General features: G+C 37.3%; 1 protein-coding gene across 3 annotated transcripts in view; it reads right to left on the reverse strand.

Moving 5' to 3' along the window:
- RAB3IP (RAB3A interacting protein) overlaps positions 1 to 23,092 on the reverse strand; it is a 38,079-nt gene that overhangs the window by 10,754 nt on the left and 4,233 nt on the right. The window contains exons 1-6 of one of the 3 annotated variants that reach the window (XM_026867941.1): positions 17,365 to 17,515; positions 15,113 to 15,388; positions 14,662 to 14,914; positions 5,935 to 6,030; positions 3,320 to 3,397; positions 2,731 to 2,934 (exon numbers count right to left, since the gene is read on the reverse strand). In XM_026867941.1, the coding sequence (XP_026723742.1) occupies positions 2,731 to 2,934; positions 3,320 to 3,397; positions 5,935 to 6,030; positions 14,662 to 14,914; positions 15,113 to 15,363 (882 nt within the window). In that variant the 5' untranslated portion in view covers positions 15,364 to 15,388; positions 17,365 to 17,515. Of the gene's footprint in view, positions 1 to 2,730; positions 2,935 to 3,319; positions 3,398 to 5,934; positions 6,031 to 14,661; positions 14,915 to 15,112; positions 15,389 to 17,364; positions 17,518 to 23,092 lie in introns of those variants that run through there. The other 2 variants (XM_026867942.1, XM_026867943.1) reach the window with 2 other exon arrangements.

The following is a 23,092-nucleotide window of genomic DNA, read 5'->3' on the forward strand; positions in this document are numbered from 1 at the left end:
GGGGGTGTTGTTTGTTTGTTTTCTTGAAAAGAACCTACAAAAATTAGACTGGCAAATTTGTTTTCCACTAGAAGTACTTGCTTTATGCTCAGGTACAATCAGGAACAACCATCTTAATTAAGCTAGCACATAAATGTTCTGGTTGCTAAGCCACCAACCTCAATGTACAAATGAAATTCAATAGGTGTAACTTGCTCCCTAAAGGAACATACCCACACCTTAAAACCCATCCCAGGTCTGGCTTTAAAACAAATACAATCAAGAGATATCACCAGAAAAAAGCTGGGTTTGATTTGTACTATATGATTCTAAAAATTAAGATGCATTTCTTATTAACTTGGTTATTTTCTAGATTTAACTCAATTTCCCCCAAATCTGCAATTTATCAAGAAGCTGCCTTGAAAAAAACTACTCAAGAGAATATAGCTTGATGCTCTTCCTTTCCAGTCTACACTGTTACATGTATATCTCCTCCTTGCTTTTACTTGTGCTTTCACTAGACCAAAGTTTTCATTACCTGCAATTAAATCTACAGCCAAGTGTAATAATAATTATAGGTAAATTTTTAATGCTTTCATTTTGCAGTAAAATATAACATCAAAGAAACTTTTCAGCTCTTTGAACAACACTAACACATTCATCAGTATTTACACTGAGTGGATGCTACTTGCCTGCCTAAGAGCCAGGCAGCTATTCAGCTTGCCTAAATCCTGTTAATACCTAAATTACACGTCTACTTATCCTAGAGGTTACTCTACATGCTAGGAAATACTTCCCTGTGATGTTGGCACATCTGTGGCTCCACGGAAATTTAGGGTGGACAGCCAGCCACTCTAACTCTGTCTACATTCCACAAAGAAACCTGAGAGTTGACATGTGTTTACACTCAGCTCCATCCAACATCTCAAAATGCAAAGCTCTGGGTGGTAGACGTTCCATGAAGTACAAAGCTGCCATTCCCCAGACCACAAGGCTGCTACATATCCCCTGAGCAAGTGTACTCTCAGTCCTGCTTTTGAAGTGGTCACTCAAAATCACAAGAACAACACGCAAAGGTTAACCTAACTCAGTGGCAAGAATGTTTAGCAAGAAGGGGACAGAACTAGGGTTTCTGACCCAGCTCCCAGAAATGCAAACATCTACCTTAGACCAACAATAAAGCAAAGCAGTAAACAAACCCACAAATCACTGGATAATGAAAGCAGTAGGGAACACATCTCCCCTGCTTAAAACAATGTCCCAACCACCATACCAGAGGCAGTCTTGCTTTCTTCATCTTATTTTGCACACTAAATACTCCTGCTTAGAAGTAAGGACAGAAAGACAAGTCTCAGTGGGCAAAAAATCTGTACTTCTTACTCTTCTGACAATGGCCAGCAGTCAGAGCTGGCTGCAGAGCTAGCACAAGAGGAAAGACAGTGACATGTCTTCATTATACAGCCTCCCAACTCCTAGCAATCTGAAGTTAAAGAAACTTCCTAAGCCAAATGTCATATATATCTTCCATATACCTTGACAGGCTTTTCGTCTGTTACTTTGCATGGCTACATTTTAAACACATTTTTAATCTTGATATCTTGGGACCATGAGTTGTAAAGTTTCATTACATACTGGCTGAAAATTACTTTCCTTTTAGCTTTCAGAGTATTCTTATTACAAGAAATCATTAACATTTGTTCACCATTCATCATCCTCAGGTCACCTCTTACTGCATAGATTTTTATTCTACCTGAAGTGTGTGTGTCTACACAGAAATACTTCATAGGTTTGACCATGTCACACTTCCTCGTATTTTCATTATGTCCCGAGATGAAGATATCGTAGCTGCATGCATAGACACACAAATCTACTACATGTTTATACAGAAGTATAATGTTTTTTCTTTTGCTATTTATTCCTTTCCTAACAGCTCCTAAGATCTGTGGGTCTTTGACCATCACTGAACACTGAGATGGTGTTTTCAAGAGAATCATCTACAAGTACATTACTTTTTTTTCCAGCACAATGTAGCTATTTCTAAGTCCACAACTGCATCTCTGCTAGAGATGCATTTTTTCCCTAGATGCCTCATTTCTCATTTATTGATTCTGAATTTCATTTGCTGTTCTACTAGCCACTCAGTATCATAAGATCCTTCTCAACTCTGGTCACTTTTTGCTACTACTGTTCCAAGGACTCAAGCACCAACATATCACCTCATTATTTCATCATTTTTAATTACATGAATAGATTTAAAAAGAAAAAAAGTCACAGACACCTCTGGGATTCCAGTGGTAACTCATCTCCTGTTCTTTAATAAATCACTGATTCCATCTTTTCCCTGGCTTCTTTCACCCATTATTGATCTATAAAATGACTCTTCCTCTTTTCTATGACAGTTTATGAAATATTTATGAGTTTATGAACTTCCAGTGATGGACTTTTTACAAAGCCACTAGGACTTAACATTCAGCTATACTGTGGTTTGGATTTTTTTAATGGTCATCTTTAAATCATTAATTCCAATATCTCAAATCTTATCTCATCTTCACTTAATGATTTAAAGCTAAACAAGACTTGGAAAAATCACCACCTACTGGTATGAAGGAAAATTTTTCTTTCATTAATGAAAAATATCTCTAAAATAGTCAGTCTTACATGAAGATTTAATATATACTAGATTTACTGTAAGTAAAACAAAACAATAAAGTCAGCTTGTCAGCAAAAAGAGGACAATCCTCATATCGTTACCTCTTTACAGTCTTTTACAATTGGCTGCATCATGGTAAGGTCCTGATGACTGCCACCCATAGCACTGCTTGTACTCTTGTTTCTTGCATGGCCTTTTTTGAAGGGAGTTTTTCCACTAGACTGAAACTCCTTAGTTGGAGATGTTGGTGAAGTAGACAGTACTAGTGTTTTCAGTGCTGCTACTTCAGCCTGGAGGACATCAATCTTGGGGAGGGGAAAAAAAATAAAATCATTAACAAACAAACATTGTATTAGGCTATAAATATGTTACATCGTTTAACAAAATTTCCAGTTAGCTTAGTTCAAAACATGACTTCATCTTCCAACAGTACTAACAGGCAGATACCTATGCAATTGAATACTGTAACAACACTGGCTTCCTATGCACCTTGTTAGCTATCCGATATGATGCTGAAACACCAGCTGTGTCCATAGATGCTAGCTAAGAATACGTCAAGGTGATGTAGAACAACTTAGTATATATTTTAATGATGTATACAGGTAATGCTCTATTTACATCTTTCTGATTCACACTTTAGATTCATAACCATGTGAAAAAACAAAGCAAACAAGTTGGAAAAAAACTCACCTTTCCTTGTGCTTCTTTTAATTGCTTTTCTGCTGCAGCTTGTTTGACATTAGCTTCTTTAACCATTTTGTGTGCTTCCTATAAAAAATGTTTAGCTAGTGTAAATGCTTCACACAATTTACAAGATCCAGTAAAAAAACAAAACAACTACTTTTGCTTCACGGAGACTACTTGTGAACAGTAAGTGGTGCACCAGTCTGAAATTAAATAGTTACACACCCAAAAAATACCTATAAATCTACCATTTGGATTCATCATTGGCTCACCAAGTTTCTTCTCCTTGGTTCTGAGCTCAGATTCAGAAATTCAGCAGCTCCACCCACCCACCTCCAGCAGGAACAGTACCTGTCATGAACACCAGGCTCCAGTCACGCTTCAGTGGCTGACAAGTCCTTGACCCCCAAGAGAAACTCAACCAGTAGCAACAAAAGCAACATGGGCACAGTAGCACATTCAAAAGAACTTCTCCCTCCTTCTAGCCAGAACAACCAGTTTTAGTCAACTGTAAACTTCTGCATGACAGAACTGGTCAAACAACTATGAAGTCTAAATTCTTACCATCAATAAAACAGACAAAGTAACAGTTTAAAATAGTTTCTGGATTAATAAACATTTCTTAAATAGAAGAGAAAAAGCATTAAAAACCAATCCAAGAAAAAAAAAAACAAAACAAAACACAAGGCTAAACCAATACAGAAGAAAGCATAAAAGGATTTGGGATTTTTTAAATATCCTTTTACCTCATAAGCCTTTTGTCTGCATAATGTATTTGTTTAGGCTCTGATCCAGTAATTTGCACCTGTGATCAAATTACTGTTCTTACTTGGCACTTACTGAAGGCAACAAAGATTGAAAGATCAAAGCCACCGACTAAACTACTTTGGGATAAGATGCTTCTCATATCTGTAAAGCGCCTAGCACATATCTGGACGCTATATAAATAAAACAAAAAAAGTTCATACATCATCATACCAAAAGATCTGGCTCTCACGGGCATACAACACAACTGTGTAATATGGGTTTGTAAAATTCTAAGTAACAACAGACACATGCAGGAATGGGAACATACACATTTATACAATGTGTACAAATACATTTAACATTGACCATGCAGTTTCTGCTTAGTGATGCACCTTTGAACGCAAAGCATGTTATAGTGCTATTACAGTATAATAATGTAGTATATACACCCAGCTTTGCACAACAAGTCATGATCCTCCGCTGGGATGCATTAATATAAGCTCCAGCATATCCACTTATACAGTCACTGAAATTAGTGGGATTCAAAATGGAAGATGAATTCAAAGCCTGTAGATCCCAGTGCAAAAATCAAGAAACCTCAATACTGTGTTTTGTTAGGGCCTCTTAATGAAATTAAATCACAGAGAAAATTCAAGTGACATGCCCACAACAGTTCTGAATAATGAAAACTCAAAGAATTATTACTAATTCACTGTATTTCAAACATAGATTTAACAAATTTATACATTGTTCTAAGTTATGAGGTGTCATCAATATAAAATTACATAAAATTATTTTTATTCCTCTACGGTTACAATACCTGCTGAACATTTTCCTCCCCCGCCAACATACACAAGTATTTACGCTAAAAATCACCTTTCCAGTCTCCCATTTATTCTCTACACAGAGGAACTGCTTAATATTTTAAGTAAATTTACCCTACCAGGATGATGAAATAGAATGCACTGCCAACCCACAGAGCAGTTTGTAATTTGATTTTTGAATGTCAGTATATTAAAGATGTTAATAGCACTTTTATACCAATACAATATCATAGCTTTAAATACTGCTTCTAAAATATACTTAATGTTGTATCTTCATCCATCTGCTGAAAACTTATGATTTGGTAAACATATAAATCATCTCCGGATTATGACATTTATTCTGATGATCATAGGTATCACAATTTAGTCTCTAGACATTCCTACATATACGTACTTCTGTGATAAAAGGGGAACTGATCCTATTTCAAGTATGGATTTAGGATTTTTCTCTATATAGTATAAGCTCACAATCTTCACTGGCACTACTGCCTTTTTCTCAAATGAAAAGATCTCACAAAGTTCAGGCTTCTCACTTGGTAACCAGGTTCCACCTTGGTACATCACCCAGTATTAATGTTTCTTTTCAAGTTTGTGGGAGTAGCATACTGCCAGACCCAAAATTCAAAAGCTGAAAGCATGGTTAAGTTATGTACTTGCTACCTCCATTTATCTGAAACTACGTTATTTTTTTTTTATTTAGTCACCATGGCAACCCCAAATTTAGCTCTTATCTAGATAGCCTTGTTGTCAGACAGAGAAGCTGTCTCAAAATAGTTATGCCAAAAAATAAGCCTAAACAGTTTTAAGCTTTCTGATATATTTTCTTCCTTTTGTGTCTAGGCAGACTGACAAGCTCAACGAGGTCTTGTTCATCTAAGTGAAAAGTCTACTGCTTGCTCTTAAGCCTCTACTTCACCACACCCGGGTCTTCAGGACACAAATCCCTTTATAAGCTTATTGCAGAAAAATTCAGCATACAATACACTGATTCTACATAAAACATCTGGCTCAGCTTCCTTTAAGTATATCACATCGAAGACTCCAACAAACCTCAAACAGACTAGCTGTAAGTTCTTCCAATTCCTGTCCAAGTTGATCTCGCACTTTAGAAAGCCTTTCACATTCTTCATCTTTTAACTTCAGCTCCTATGAAAAATTGAAAGTTATTTATTCTGACTTAGAGTAGTAATTTGGCCTTTTAAAGCTAATACCACAGAGAGGGGGGAGGAAAAAAAAAAAAAAAAAAAAGAGAGAAACATAAAACCTTTGCTAAACAAAACCTTTCAAAATATTAATCTTAACACTAGAAGCAATTAAATTAATGCTGTACATACATAGCTATTTCTTCCTGCTATACAGAAATATACCAGGCCAATTAAAAATATCTGAGCTAGACATCAGCATTTCCAAAATACTCTGAATTAAGAAAATTTTTTTCCTGAAAGTATAGAAGACTAAAGTCACTTAAAATACAGACCAAATTAATTATTGGGACAGACAGAATATCAGTTCTGTTCACCCATTCCTTAACAGACACTTAAAGAAAGTAATTCTTTAAAAAAATAAAATAAAATAAAAATCAAAAAGCTTTATCTCAATAAGATCCTCAATTCTAAAAGAATCTTAAAACGTATTTTACTATATTGTTTTCTGCATACCTCCTTGCAACTAATACAACTCCAAAAATCATACCATAATTATATCCTTACTTGTTTATACAGATACACAAATCAAAGCAACTTAATGGAATTCAAAATGTTATTTGTCTACACCACTAAAATTTGAGTGAAGGCCTGACCATACCACTTTTACAGTAAGACTTTATCACAGGTTTGGCAGTATAAGTGTTACACATCATGCCCAGTTTCATCTGTACTGTCCTATGGCTAGGGGAAAAGTGAAATAATTTGCAGAGAAGTACAAAAAGTTTAACAAGGAATTGGAAAGAAAAGTTCTTCTCCTCTTCCCCAACCATTAAACCCTGGACTCTCTTATGAGAAGAACGGAGAGAAAAAGGGAAAGAAAAGCAACAGACAGCTCATTCTGACCTTTCAAGCTTTTTTTTTTGGTTTGGCCATAACTTTCTCTCCAATCTTCATCTAGTTCTTCCTCCTCTTCCCCCACCAAGCTAGCTAATGCAAACCTGTCACTGACATGTTAAAGACTCCAAATACAATCTAACAATGATTTGATTTGAAAACCTCCAGAAACCAGTAAACAGCCGCCTTCAGAAAACTCTGGAAGGCCAGTCACCATGGAGTCATAAAAAGGCCCAAACAGCAGCTTCCCTTGTGTTTCTGGGAGGTGGTTACTATTTCTCCCAAAGTCTTCATGATTGAGTGAGGTACACAACAATGTGGGAAACTACATCTTGCCTTGTAGCATGCTGCTATTAGGTCTTCCTCTCAATTTCTGCAGTGAAACTGGCAATACATTTTCCTCTAAGATGAAGGGTCCTGTTTGACTTCAGCTCCTAAATTCAATGGGTGTTTAAAGGACTGTTCTAGACTCATTTAGTGTCAAAGGCATTACTTCTCCTTTGTTTTATTTGGTTTTAATTTTGGACATTTTAATAGATTTTTAGCCTAGTTTGTTTGCTACTTTGATTTTTTGCTTTCCATGTGCAACCTTTTAACTATGCTGAAAGGTACCACTTCAACGATGGGTTTTTTCTAAACAGAGTATTTCTCAAGTAAAACTCAACTCTTACTTACTAGCTAGTATTTTGCACAGTGACCTATCTCAAAAAAAAAAAAAGAGGTGGAAAACAGCTACAGATGGAGGGAAGGGGAGGAAAAAGGAATACAAAAAGCCAAAGAGAAAAAATTACTGGCAAAAATAAGAGGTTAAAAAAAGAAAAGGGAAACAATTTAATTAATTTCATATAGATTTAAAGAATTTTCTATATAAAGTATGACTATTAATCAGGAAATGAAAGATTCTGATGCAAAATGCTTAAAGCTCAAGTTCGTGTGTTCCTATAAACGCAGAAAATACATCGATAATTTCCCTTGGTTTACTTCACTGATTTATAAGGAAAATGTTACATATACATCAATACATCTTAAAAGGAGGTTGTCTTAATATTCAGGCCAAGAGTTACCAATTTTACAATTAAGGTAGAACTACCCCAGGTCCACTCCTGAGTTACCACTATCAATACACTATTTTAAGTAAAATGATTAGAGTTTCGCCTGCAACTGGAAAGATTAGGGGGGGGTTAGATTACAATTTAGGCAGACAAGTAAAGCTACTTAATGAAAACAAAAAGGAGACAACACCAGGCAGTCTACTACGCATGGCTGCTTAACTAGATTTGTCAAACACTGGGCAAGTTTCCATGACATGATTCAGGAGGAGCATAAGAGAATGCATTATTTTACCAAGCAAGTTTAATAGCTCGGGTTTTTCAAGCACGGCAGAAATAAAAGAGTGCCCAAAGCAAAAAGCTTAGCAGTTATTAGAAATATTACTGCTGCTTGTGTCTTAAAAGGCATTACTGAAGACTTCCCAGCCATATGCAATAGAGGCAGAAGAGACAACTGCATGTGCTATACTAACCATCCATGCTGCAGTCCATCTCACATTACTGTTCTGAAAAATAACTACACGAAGAAGATGAGCTATTATGAAGTATACCAGACAGCTAACGAAGTAGATAATAAAAAAATTTCACTTGCATGGAAAAAACCCTTAAAATTACAAAAAAAAACAAAACCCAAAGCCACAACAAAGTGTCTTATTAATGCTTATTTCACTTTGATATTCACAGACTACAGGTGCATCTTTAGAAAGAATGGGTGAGATAATGAATTTAAGTTATAGCTTCAAAACCATTTGTATTTTAAATTATAAAAAGAAAATCATCTTACATCTATAGTTCAGTAATTTAACCAAGTCAGAACTAGATGCAAAAGACCAAGGGAAAAAAATTGAGATTTTCCTACAGACATCACCTAAAATCAGAACCATGGGATACTGCTGAATTCTAAAGTTGTCAAAAAAGTATGCATTTATAATACATTTCTGTTTGACTGGTCTTCATTCAGCACCCAAGTTAAACAAGCTACATAAGAACTAGTCCACTGCAACCACATTTACAAGGATGTTTAATGTGAGAGAGTTCCAGAATATCTTTTCTGAGGTAAGAGCATTTCACAAACTAATGAATCATCATCTTATGGTATGGGTGAAGATGCTTATGTTTTGCTTGCATGTAGTCTCCTACTTGCCTGAGAAAATTTCTATGTCTATGATACACTACAACAGCATCAGTCAGAGGTGTGGAAACTGAAAACTTTCATCACTCAGACAGCAAGGAACTGCAGAGGACCAACCCATCTTTAAAAATCACAAGTGAGTGGCCTTACAATTCAACTGCAATTTTGTTTTAGAAAACACACTCTTCAGTGGAGTTCTGGAACAATATATTTATTATTCTGGAGCATCCTCATTTTTATTGCTTGTTAACTTATAAGCAAATGACAATACACATTTAAAAATGCTGAATGCACTATATAGTACAACTGGAATTCCTGGACAGTTACTGTGAATCTATTTATTCATTAATCCATGCAGAGTTTTAAAATGTCATGTTTTACTTAAGAAAAATAAAGATTTAACCACCAGTGTAGCCTGCACAGAAACACTGTAACAATGACAATAGCCTCTGTTATACTGGATTCTTTCATGATATAGGCAGAATAACAGGAAAGAAAAAAACACCCCTACTTCAAATCCTGTGTCAATACACAAGATCTGAAGACAAGAGATTAAATTGTAACACTCAAGACTGTTTCCAAGATGAAGAATGCATATAGAAATTGAAGCCTTTGAAAGAAAAATCTAGGTTTAAGGATCACTACACTGAAATTCACAATACCACATCCTATACTGTCACCTCTTTCACAAGAATCACTGTATCACTGTGCTGAAGGAGCTGGCTGGGGTGCTCACCAAGCCGCTTTCCATCATTTACCAGCAGTCCTGGCTGACCAGGGAGGTCCCAACTGACTGGAAATTGGCCAATGTGACGCCCATCTATAAGAAGGGTTGGAAGGATGATCTGGGAAATTACAGGCTTGTCAGCTTGACTCCGGTGCCCAGGAAGCTGATGGAGCAGCTCATCCTAAACACCATCATGCAACATATGAGGGACAACCAGGGGATCAGGCCCAGTCAGCGTGGGTTTATGAAAGGCAGGTCCTGCTTGACAAACCTGATCTCCTTCTACGACAGGGCGACCTGCTTATTGGATGAGGGAAAGGCTGTGGATGTAATTTACCTTGACTTTAGCAAGGCTTCTGACACCATTTCCCACATCATTCTCCTGGCAAAAATAGCTGCTCATAGCTTGGACAATCGCACACTTCGCTGGGTAAAAAACTGGCTGGACGACTGAGAGAGTTATGGTGAACAGAATTAAATCCAGTTGGCTGCCAGTCATGAGTGGTGTCCCCCAGGGCTCGGTGTTGGGGCCACTCCTGTTTAACATCTTTATTGATGAACTGGACAAGGGGATCGAGTGCCCCCTCAGTCAGTTTGCAGGTGACACCAAGTTGGGTGGGAGTGTTGATCTGCTCGAGGGTAGGGAGGCTCTGCAGAGAGACCTGGACAGGCTGGAGCCATGGGCTGAGGCCAACTGGAGGAGTTTCCATAAGGCCAAATGCCGGGGGCTGCCCTTGGGCCACAACAACCCCCAGCAGCACTACAGGCTTGGGGAGGAGTGGCTGGAGAGCTGCCAGTCAAAGAGGGACCTGGGGGTGCTGATTGACAGCCGGCTGAACAGGAGCCAGCAGTGTGCCCAGGTGGCCAAGAAGGCCAATGGCATCCTGGCTTGTGTCAGCAATAGCGTGGCCAGCAGGGACAGGGAAGGGATCTGACCCCTGGACTCGGCACTGGTGAGGCCGCCCCTCGATTCCTGTGTTCAGTTTTGGGCCCCTCACTACAAAAAGGACATTGAATGACTCGAGCGTGTCCAGAGAAGGGCAACGGAGCTGGTGCAGGGTCTGGAGCACAGGTCGTACGGGGAGCGGCTGAGGGAACTGGGGGTGTTTAGTCTGGAGAAGAGGAGGCTGAGGGGAGACCTCATCGCCCTCTGCAGCTCCCTGAAAGGAGGCTGCAGAGAGCTGGGGATGAGTCTCTTTAGCCTAGTAGAAAGCGACAGGGCAAGAGGGAATGGCCTCAAGTTGTGCCAGGGAAAATTTAGACTAGATATTAGGAAGTATTTCTTTCCAGAAGGGGTTGTTAGGCATTGGAATGGGCTGCCCAGGGAGGTGGTGGAGTCTCCATCCCTGGAGGTGTTCAAGAGTCGGGTCGATTTAGAGCTTAAGGATATGCTGTAGGTGGGAACTGAGCTAGGAGAACGGTTGGACTAGATGATCTCCAGGGTCCTTTCCAACCTAGATGATTCTGTGATTCTGTATGTGTGGAAAAAAGACTCAATTTCACCCCATTAGGGAAATATCAGTAATTCAGATTTCTACTACAAAAAGTAATTTTCTCATTACCAACAAGCCTACAGATCTTACTCTAAAGACAGTAGGAAGCATGGAATTCATTCTCAAACCAAATATGGTATTTGCAACCAACATCTCTGGTAGACCGCTCTTTCCTCAGGAGAGAAGGGGACTGACAATCAGTGACAGCTGTTAATTTCAACACTCCAAGAGAAAACATATCAAGACAGAAACTTGTTTCCCTCTGCAGTCATAGATGACATCATTATAGTGACAGTCTGATTGATCAGGAAATAACTTCTGGGCCAAATCACATAAAAATTCAAGGAAAACAACTATGAACTGCCACAGCCCAGAATTTACAAGCAAGCCATCAAAAATACATGCCACATGCTGGTTAATAAAGATGAAAAGCAAAACAAAAGTTATTCCCTTGTAAGGACTCCACTAAACTTACACATCAAGACATACCATATATCAAAATACCATCATTATTGTCTCAGATGTTATCTACATGCCACTGATCTACCTTTAGTAACCACAGCGACACAGCTCAATCCAAACATGGCAGAACAAATGCAAATGCATAGAGACAGGAAGAGATACGGTCCCAGGCACTGAATTGCTAAAGCCTTTTAACACCTTCTCAGTTTTCCTGATGCTGCTTTAAAAGGGTAGCAAGACAAGGAGAAAAGTTCAGATCATCTAAAGCAAGGACTCTTCAGCTCCACTTTACAGAATATAGCCAGAAATTGTCTTCAGTGAACAAATAAGCAAAAATGACCTGGATGGTCTCAAAGACTGGAAAATCTATGTCATTTTAATTACAGGGGCATTTTAAGGCAAAAGCATGGCCAATCTTACACACTCTGTTAGTATAGAATGCTGCCCTGCTCTTACCTCTGACCCAACCTTTCTCCCAATCTTATGACATGATTTGGTGCTGCAACCGAATCTAGATTGAAATAGAAAGCATACTTCCTCTCATGAAGAAACAAATTTTTGAAACTTTTTTTAAACAATTTTGCCAGCAATGCTGTTCATTTTTTGAGGAGTGAAGTCTGTAGCCTTAACAAATACAAGGCATATACAAAGGAGGAAAAAAAAAGACTGTATCTTTTTTCTATTCCTGAATAATTTCAAGAACGATACTTAAATGTCTAACAATTACATGCCATACATATATCTCTAATATGAAAAAAAAAGGAGCATATTAAGAAAAAACAGTTGCACTCCAAGCAGAGACAGGAAAAAAAATTAGATAGAGATCCCAAAGCTTCAAAATTCCTGCTTCCCTTCCTGATCATAACTGCAACAAATTCAGATCAATCTTTAATGCATATTAAAATAGCATACAGTTCGGGTAAGAAATTTGGAACAAATAAAAAATGCAAGATAGCAAATTTTTGTTTACTTCATTCACTCCTGGAACTTCTCTAGTCTGTAAGGTTTCCAGTCTCAGTGAGCCCACAAAATTCAAGTGCAAACTGTAATTCTCATTTTTCTCACTGTTCCTAATAAATAGCAAAGACTTACAATTTTAAAACATTATGCAAAAAACAACCAGCTATACACAGGCAGTACCTATTAATTATATCTCTACAGATTTTTAAACCTAGTACTCATTAACAAATGTGAATATACTTGGAAATAAAAGCTTAAAGACTGCATGACATACTGAATATCGTGGAGTGTGCACAGTCTTCTGTGAGGAGCCATGACTTTTGGAAGAAAGCAATCAGAGATGAATTAGGGATAGAAGAAAACTAGTCCTCATATAGGAAGTGGAATAAAGTAGGTATAATGGAATGAATAGGGTTTATTGTTTTACAGGGTGTAAACTCCTGCTATGAATCCAGTGTTACTGAGCAATTCTGGAACAGTGCAAGTTTAGGAAGACAAGCAGACAAAATAAGTTATCCATCCAGTATATAACACTGGCAAGAATCAGCCTGATGGGTTAAGAATTAGTGAGAACTTTTGACATTAACAGTCTTAAATTAGCGCTGAATCACTATTGTTAAGACGACCCAAAGGATTTGAAAATATATAACATGCAATTAGTATGTCCTAGCTGCCTTAATGCCATTTCCTTAAAAATTACCTTAAATTGCAGAGTGAAATTGGAAACATTTCAATCTTTAAGAGACAAAGTGACATACACTGAGTAAGATGTGCAGATCATTCTAAGGTAACAGTGGCAGATCCGAGTTGTGTATTTCAAGTATGGCAGGTGTACTCTGGTATACTGGCAGAAGCTAGAATAGCTCTTCTAAAATTTAAACTTTGATTTTTTTCTTACTTTCTAAGGTTCCAAATTCAACTTCTAGGATTATATATTCACATGCAAGGTCCTCAAATTTAGCTCAGGTTAATGTTTCCTTCCAACGGTCAAATGCTAAGCAAATGAACACATTAGCAAAGGAAGCAACTACTCAGCAAGAAAACAATCAACACAAAAAGTGATGTCAGAACCCATAACTAAGATTCACATTAACAAGGGCAAATGCAACTACAATGACTACATTCAACACAATGAGGTAACAAACAGAGGAAAACAAGTTCAAACACAAGGTAAGATGAGCTCAAATCTAAAGAATAGAATCATGTAGAGGAGAGGAAAAGGCACAAATAGAAATAGCACAATATCTACTTGAAAGTTTAAGCACAGAGAGATGTTAAAATGATAAATAATGGCTTTGCATTTATATAGCACCATCCATCCAAACAAGACAAAGCGCTTTACAAATATTAATGAATTGAGCCACCGTGTCTTCAAAGGTATCCGCATTTAATTTGAAGTGGGGCGTAACACTACTCTACAAGAACACCAGTGACATCTTCATTGCTTCTTCTTCTGCAGGCATTCCCCTATGAAACATCACAAGTAGCCCTGTTCTAAAGCATTTGTATATTCCATGACACATGCTACACTTTTATACTCCAGGAGAAAGAAGAGGAGAGGTATATAATCAGCGTCTATAAATACTTACACAGTAACAACAGAATGACAGAAAATTACTCCTGTTCTCAAATGTCATAATGAAGGGATTGTCTACATTTCAAAGAAAAAGCGTGTTTAACCAGATACTGCAGCGAAAGCTTTCAATGGTTAAGTAGCAGCAGCACTTATCAAGGAATAATTCTAAGACATTAGCACTGCACACATTCAGAAAACTACATAAAATAATTACATTCTAATAATTCTGTAAGAAATGAATAGATTCAGACTGCACCTTCTGGCCCATCTATCATTCTGCAATATTATAACCACTTTGAAGAAAGAAAAAGTGGGAGGAGACAAGACAATAAGCCTTACCCTCTGAGCTTTTGCAAGTTCTTCTTTCAATCGTTCATAGCCCTTTTCTCTTACTTCCAGTACAGATGGGCTCCGTAAGTGAGATAAACTGTCTGTACTCAACCCAAAAATATCTTCATTTCCTTCAGCAACATCTGCTACTGTAGCACCCTGCAAAAACTCTCTCTCTACGTTATTGCTCTCCTTTCTGTGATTGAATGACCCACCCTGGGGTCCAGAGGTAGAACAAAGTACTGCGTCGGTAACATTGATGCTGTAAAGAGAGTGATACATATTTTATTTATATAATCCATTGAGAAGAAATATTTTAGAAATGGCAGTAGTGGTGTTGAATGTACCATTATGGACACAATTTAATATTGTAAGCAATATTAAAAACATTTCTTTAGTAAAGCAAGTATTTTATATGCAACAAGTATCAGCAATTGAAATAAAGACACACAGAACTTACCTGACACCTGATACTTCTCCACAATTCAGTTGTCTGGGAGATGAATAAACAGGTTGTGTGGGAAGGTCAGAAACATTTAATGCATTGGGTTGGATTGGTGTGGAGGACACAACAGAAGGATGTGGTCGGTAGATAACACTGGGTGAGGTAGTTTGTTCCTGAGTCCCTGGCTCATTTACTCCGAGAAGATCTGGCGTTGTAGGCGAAGCGAGGTTCACTTCATGAAAGCCTTCCAAGGGGTCACTGGCCATAATAAAAGCCTCATCATATGAAACCCTGAATTAAAGAATCACATTATCAGAATGCAAATGAGAAATATATGATTATATCTGACAGCTATTGAATTTAAAAACCACGTAGACAAATATGTTCAGAATAGAATACTTTCTGATATAATGAAAACTGTGGACTAATCTTGCAAAACTATGAACTTCAGCCACCAAAAATGTTTTTACCACACATTGGATTGTTGAGTCCAGAAGATCTAATAGCAGACTCCACATCTAAATGGGATGATGAAATCAAGAACACACTCTGTATCATAAAATGAAATCATCTTTAATATAGCCTAGAGCTGTTTTGTATCAAAACACAAATATATTACATTCATGGTAGAGAAGGAGACCTGGAAACCAGTAAGAAAAAAAAAAAAAAAAAAAAAAAATCTTCCACTTCTAATCTCAATGAAGCAAATAATCTAGAGACAGAAATCAGTAAACCTTTAAATAAATTACAGTCCATAGGGGTTTTGGTTAAATTACACATCTGATCTTGTAACAGTTCACTGAAATGAGAGAACTAGCCAATAAGACTTCTCATGAAGTATGATGTGTATTTAATGCATCACATGATTAAATGATTACAGCAATTGTGAATAAGCATCATACTAAAACCATATTACAGGTAAAGTGGTACTATGATTTGGCAATTTAACTGACACTATCTTTTTTTTTAAAAAAATTCCATATGGTTTTCGTAAGATCAACAGAAAACAAGTACAACACAAATTCTAGAAGCCCCAACAGAATGCTATTTTCCAGCAGTTTATCAAAGATCAGAAAAATCTTTGCATGATTCAAAACTGTAAATTGGAAATGGTATGGAGACATTTGTGAAGGAATTACTTAGCAGTGATTATTCACTGCAAAAAAACATTTTCCATGTTATATAAATAAAGAAGAGAGAAAATGAAGGCTTCACAAAGATACTTGCAAAAAAAGAACTGTAGCACCTAAATTAAATACTACATTGCATTTTACAGAGAAATCTGCTTGGCTCTTACAAGTGAAAAGATGAAGCAGAGAGAAGATCCAGAAAAATGATGGTCATAACCATGAAGAGATGATGCCATCTACTTACATGTATGTCCAGTTCATTATCTACTTCATAAAACACATGGAAAATGCCAAGAATGGAATCCCCAAATCAGCATATGCAGTAACATTTTAGTCACATCAATACTTTTTGGTCATCTTAAAGAACTGTGTTTAAAACTGGTTTATATCTCAAGTATTGTTCCAAGGGTGTGTATATATCCATGTTAAACAAGTTGCTTTACCACATCATCAGTCACATGTGGAAGAAACTAATTTGTTCAGACAGCAAGAATGTATTATTACTTTTTCTCTGTCTTTTAATTGCTCCCACAAAAATATCAGCCACCTCTAAAAAGCTGCCCAGACTTAAGAGACAAAAAGGACCTTACATGAATAAAAAGGTACTTTTGGGGGGGTTGAGATTTTTTTGTTTTATGCAGAAATTTGTTTTATTTTGAACTACCAACACCAGTTGCACAAACATGATTTACAAACTGTCACAGTTTTGTGCTTTGGGGCTTCTCTACCATACCACAGAGATTAACAGCTTATTTTTAAGTTCAAAAAATATTCTTGTTTGCTTTCCCTATAGTTCTTAACTATTATAAGTATTCTAATTACATGCTCTACATGATGACAAAGCCTGTTGAGTCAACAAATTAAAATGGAGGGGCTGCCAGCACTACAGGACAATTCTTCAAGGTTAAAATCAAAAACGTTTTCAGCTCTACAGTGAAACTATTACATATTGCTGTTTTACATTTAATAAGCTAAAGTCTGCCATCTAGAAAAAAATCAAACTGCAGAAACAGTCCTTTAAAGTTCATCGGCCCAGTTAAAAAATATCCACCTCAACAGTCTCAAAGTCCGGCTCACATCTACACAAACACATTTGCTCTCATTGTTCCCACCACTGTCCTCCAAAGTAAGGCATACCCAATACTACTATATCAGCAACGCTGCCAAGATGCCTCTTCACATTCCTGATTCTCTGGATCCCAGTCTTCACAATTAACAGAAGATGCAGGCTTGTGAACAGGGACGTAGAAAGGCTGCCTGGACACCTTGCCTTTTCTATGCCTAGAGCACCTAGGAAAGTGCACCAAAAACCACTCAACAGAAGCAAGAATTGAGAACACATCTGAGAGCAAAACGGGAACAACTCTTATGCCATGTCTTCCCTTCTGTTGACTAGTTTCCATTTCAAGTTTGAAAGACACAATTCCACTGAAAACACACAATCTGACTTAATGTTCAATAGCGTTACCATAATACTTTGCATCACCAGCACCACTGGTTGTTTTCAGTTGCATACCTCACTGGGCTGAAATTTTCCAATATAGTTTTTTTTCCCCAAATTGATTTTTTAAAAACACTATTTAGCCATTTCCAAGAAAAGGGGGCTCAGGAAAATATTATGTGTCAGTTTTTAATGTATTTTACTATTTCTGTATAAATCTTAGGGCAACCTGTTTGGAGCAAATACTTTTAAGTCCATCACATAAGCAACATGCTCAAAGATGTGCCATTCCATACCTTTATGATAATTGAAACAAATTCAGCAATGTTACAAAGTACAGAAAGTCACAGTGGCTTACATGGAGAAAAAAGGATTAGAAGTCTGCTTATTACTTTCCAAACGTTCAAATGCATTTCTAGCTCCCTCTGTGGACCATCAAATCAACCTATAAGCAAAATAGTATGTACATTAAAAAAAAAAAAATCTATCCCACCTACATGCTCCTACTCCTATGAGGAATGTTCCATTTAACTCCTGTCCTACACTCTTCCACCTAACCTGCCTATATCCTGCAGTGTTTTTAATAGTCCAAACAGAAAAATCCCCAAAAGATTATCGAATTTTATTTACAAGACTATCACTCTGTTTATACATTAAATATCAGTCTCAGCCTAAACAGACAGGAGAGATTTATGAGTAAATAAATCCATGCATAACTTCTCAGTTATCAAAAAAACAAGCTCCTTCCTATACAGTAAGTAAAAAAGTTAAACAAGTTATTCCTGGAAGAGCTGAAAATAAAGTCCCTCAGCTAAACTTTCCCAGAGCCTGTCAAATGGGCACTCGTAAGCATACCATCTGTGTAAAACACTTTCCATTCACAACTTTTTTCCTTCCTAGCATTACTTCTCACTTCGCAATGAGCAGGCAGAAGCTGAACACACCCCCCCATACAAGACAAAGAAACCCATATTAAATATCTTAGTTTCAAGACTCACTAACATCATTAGGTTGTTACCAAGGCATCAGTTGAACACACATTATGCATTAATGAAACCAAACGTACATGCAAAAAGCTAGGCAGTCCTAAAAATAAAAGCTCTCTTTTGGGAAAGAAGTCTTCAAAGTAACAGTAAACAAAAGGAGGGGGGAAAAGCACATTCAATTTCAGTGTCATTAAAAGATTACAGGCTTGGTTATGGCTTTTGAGGGGGGGCGAGGTCAGGGGTTCATATTATTAACTAAGGCAGCCAGCCTTGCTGTCAAGGAACAAGAAGCACATGGTAAGCAGCGAGCTTTACTAGGAGCTAAGCTGACTGTATGTAAAAACCAGTGTTGACACAGCACTCTTCAGTAGTAATTCTGCTACTGTGAACAAAAGCTGATACTCTGACATTTCAGGGCAGCACACTTATTAAAAGAAATCATGAATCTTCTCAGTACTTTTTCTATCACATTAATATATGGTAAAAGCTTGGAATAGCATTAGTGCCTACCAAATACATGATTATTTTTGTCTAAGTTGATAGTATGCAATTTGGATGACATAGAAAATTCAAGTACTGTAATAAATCAGAATGCAACAACAAATCAATTTCCTTACACTTTCATCTGGAAATAATGCAAATTTGGTAGAAGCTGTCAAAATGTTGCAGCTTTTTATTACCATTCCACTGCCACACTTGCACAGCCGACTACTCACATAACTTCATGACAAAATGATGCTCAAATCTTATTTTATCTAATATTAAACAAAAACGTACTACAAATAAATCAATTTAACAACGGTCAGTTTAACACATTTCTATAGCTTCTAACAGGAATCTGTGAACTGTGAACTTTTTCAACAGCAGCCAAATCAAAATGCCTAATCTAATTTGCCTGTTACTACTCCAAGAGGGGTTCAGCTACTTGTCTAACCAAACCAGTCAATAACTAAATACTAAAAAGCTCCCTGAAAAGCAGTCATTTATTATGGCTTATTTTCCTTTGAAAAAAATTGTATTGTTGAAAAACACCTACTGTAAACTCTGGAGTTTGTCTTTCACAGATTGCTTTTAAATACAAGACAGGTTGAAGATGACAACTTTGAACAATCTTCTAATTGTTATAGCCCATTTAAAAGCAACCCCAGCACCAAACATTTCACACAACAAAAATCTCATTTTTAGCTTTATTAGTAAAGAGCGCCATCACAAAGGAACAGTTACCTGCTCAAGTGAAAAAAAGAAAATCACATAAGGAAAAAGTTACTGTTTCCAGACATTTTGATAAAAAGTAAATTCTATTTAGCATTTACCTAAAAAGGTGCCTATTGGCTATAGTGTTTTAATCTTCACACAGCAGGCCTTTCAAAATGCAATAAAGTCTCAAGGACTCCATTTACTGGACTCCAACGTCTGTTCCAGTTAATCTGGGAGGGGATAGGAAAGGGAATTTTTTGTAGCAGTTCCTCAAAAGGACTGGCATTAACCCACCACTGCATTCTTCTCAGTGGGTTTAAAAAAAAAAGTTTTGAAATATTTGACATTATGCAGTCTGGAATGTAATATGTTTTAAGCTCTAAAGAACTGAGTAGGGAATTAAGAGTAGTGAACTAAAATACCTTTTAAAGCAGAAGCACAGTTAAGTACTGCTACTACATACCTATCAGATGCAAGCAGGCAGTTTAAAAAATTAAATTGCTGTAAAGCATATATGGACATTAATTTAAAGTTTAAAATCAATTACATCTATCCAGTGTGAGATATTCACCAAATGTTGGCACAGGACAAAAAAGTCTGGTGGGTTTTTCTTTTTCTAAATTTAGCCACAGAATTCAAGCAACTTTAAACACTGTTATTGATACCAATTCACTGCACAAACAATTCAAGATTTGGCATAGGAATTCCCTCATGGCTTGCAAAAAACAATTCCCACCTTTACAATTTTGCCATTATGATAGAAATTTCTACTCCAGGAGCCCAAATACACAACAAATCTTTTTGAAGCCAGTAAGACACAAGAGAAGAGCACTGAACTACTCCAGTCTTTACAAAGTCTACTTTTATTTGTGAGTGACCTTAATGTACATGCTTACCGACAGATGGTAAATTAGGCAAGATGGTAAACACAAGGAAAAGTCTAAGTTAGGCAAGTCTACAGAATTTAAGACCTAGCAAAACCCGACTTGGTTCAACATGAGAATATTTTTCTATTGCATTCACACTAGTGTTGTCATATAATGCTGAGATGTTTTTTTTTTTTTCTTTTCTTTACTCTCGTGTTAATCATTCAAAACACTATTTCACACTGTTTTAAAAGAATCATGATATCAAGATTTTATAAAGTTAAAAGAATTTGTTTTGCTGAACCATTGGTTTAACAAAAAATCTCTTTTGAAAACCTTATTATAGGGGTATCTTCAACTAGAAAAATACAGGTGCAGACAGCAAGTGTCTCTCATACAGAAACAAGCAGCACACAAGGTTCAACGACCTATATTTATAAAGTGCTTGTGAAACCTATAAATAAACATGTTTTAGAGTCTGGTAGATACTACACCTCTTACTAGAGAGAAAAATCAGTGCTTTGCAAGGTAGGATACTCCGAACTTTTATTGTAAACAAACATTCAAAGAATGCTGTTTAGTTCACAAAGACTCTCAAAACCAAGTTAATTGAACAGCAAATATGATTCTCTCTGCAGATGCTATTCTTTTTAAGACAGAGCATTGTTCTGCCTTATCTTGGAAAAAACTTCACTATCCCATCTCAGGTTTACACCTGATCACAAGGACTGTGACTGCAGTGTCACTCTTGCCAAAACTTGGACCTAAAAGACTCTCATTTTCAGTTAACACCAAAAATATTCAATTAGTAAACTTACGTAAAAATTGACCAAAATTTTCATGATATGTAAAGCTTCCTAAACGTATCTGCAAATGCATTTAAATAAACACTTTCTTCATTTCTGAAAAAATGGTTTGCATATTATTAAGCTTAATTAACGGGTCTAATACAAGTTTTAGTCAAGTTACAGTAAGACAAGATTTTAAATGCCATATTAATAAAGATCTTAAAAATAAAAATCCAAAGTACACATTTGTTTTCTGGGAAAATCCATAAACATAAGTGGAACAGTGACAGACCAGTTCATTTGGCATTTTACATGAATTTTAAATCAAGTCAATAAAAGCCATGAAGATAGCTGCAGTCTATAATCAAAAGGCTTATTGTGACCATTTTCCTACAGAAAATAATTCCCCTTTTAAATACAGTGTAACAAGACAGATATTTCAGTCGCAGCTGTGAGGTGCACTCCCATTTGTTATTTATTAAAAGCATAATGAGAATGGTAAATTATTTATCCTTCTTTGCTCACTATGTAACATTAACCAAGCACAGCAGATGAATGACTGCCAAGACACAAATACAGGAGGCCTGACTTTAACCCTTCCCAGAACTCATTAAACAGATCTATATAAAAACAACAATAAAAATTTTAAAGCAACAAGACCTCAGGTTTTGCCCTGTATTTTACTAAGGAATACAAATATTTGAACAGATGGTAGCTGCCAATACATGCTTCTAGACTGAATAACCTTACATCTGCTTCCAAAGAGAAGCTGATAATTTCACGGTTATGGCAAGTCTGTGAAGATTAATTATTTTAGCCATCTAGACCACTGTTTTTGAGACTTCCTAAGAACGTGCTTACAAAGGAACACGGCGAACAAATCAAGCAACATAAAGCTTAGTACATCAACCGCAAACAAAACCGACAACGCTCTCAAACCGATGAAGCCACTGTTGCTTTTTGTCAGCAAGACGAGCGTTGAGGGTATCATTAAAGCTTTGGCCACTCGGTGTTCTGTTTCCAGAGTCCTCCGACTCTCAGGAACTAGTGGAGCATCAGCACTTAGGCAGCACAAATTTCTGCATAGCTCATCGCTTGCAATCAACTTGTAACCAGAATTTCCTTTCTGAGCCTTACTCTCTAAGGTAAGTGCATTACGAAATTAAGGTTAACTGAAATCCCTGCTACTTAACTCCTAGAGCTTATAGGACTACCTATCGGCGACCAGGTCTTAACCTCAATAATGCTCGAAGACCTTAAAGCAGCCAGAAACGCTACAGGCTAACGCAGCTCCCCAGCCCCACGAACCACAACTCCCCTCCGGCTTCCAACCGCGCTGCTCCTGGCTCCGCTGGGCACCGCCAGCCCGGGCCCGGGCGGAGGGGGGCGAAGCCTGTGAACCCACCGAGGGCCCGGCTCGGCACTCCCCCCGCCTTCTCTCTCGGCGCTCTCCCCTACCGCCCCACCGGCCGAGAGGTTCGTGAGCGGAGAAGACGACTTCAGCCTCTTCTCGCAAGCCCCCCTTCTCATCACAGCCCCTCCTGCCCGGACGCCCTTCCCCACCGGCCCCGAGCCTGTCTCTTATAC

This window comes from Athene cunicularia, assembly GCF_003259725.1.
Source record: "Athene cunicularia isolate RWA chromosome 1 unlocalized genomic scaffold, athCun1 chr1_part2, whole genome shotgun sequence".
In the NCBI taxonomy this organism is placed as follows: Eukaryota; Metazoa; Chordata; class Aves; order Strigiformes; family Strigidae; genus Athene; species Athene cunicularia.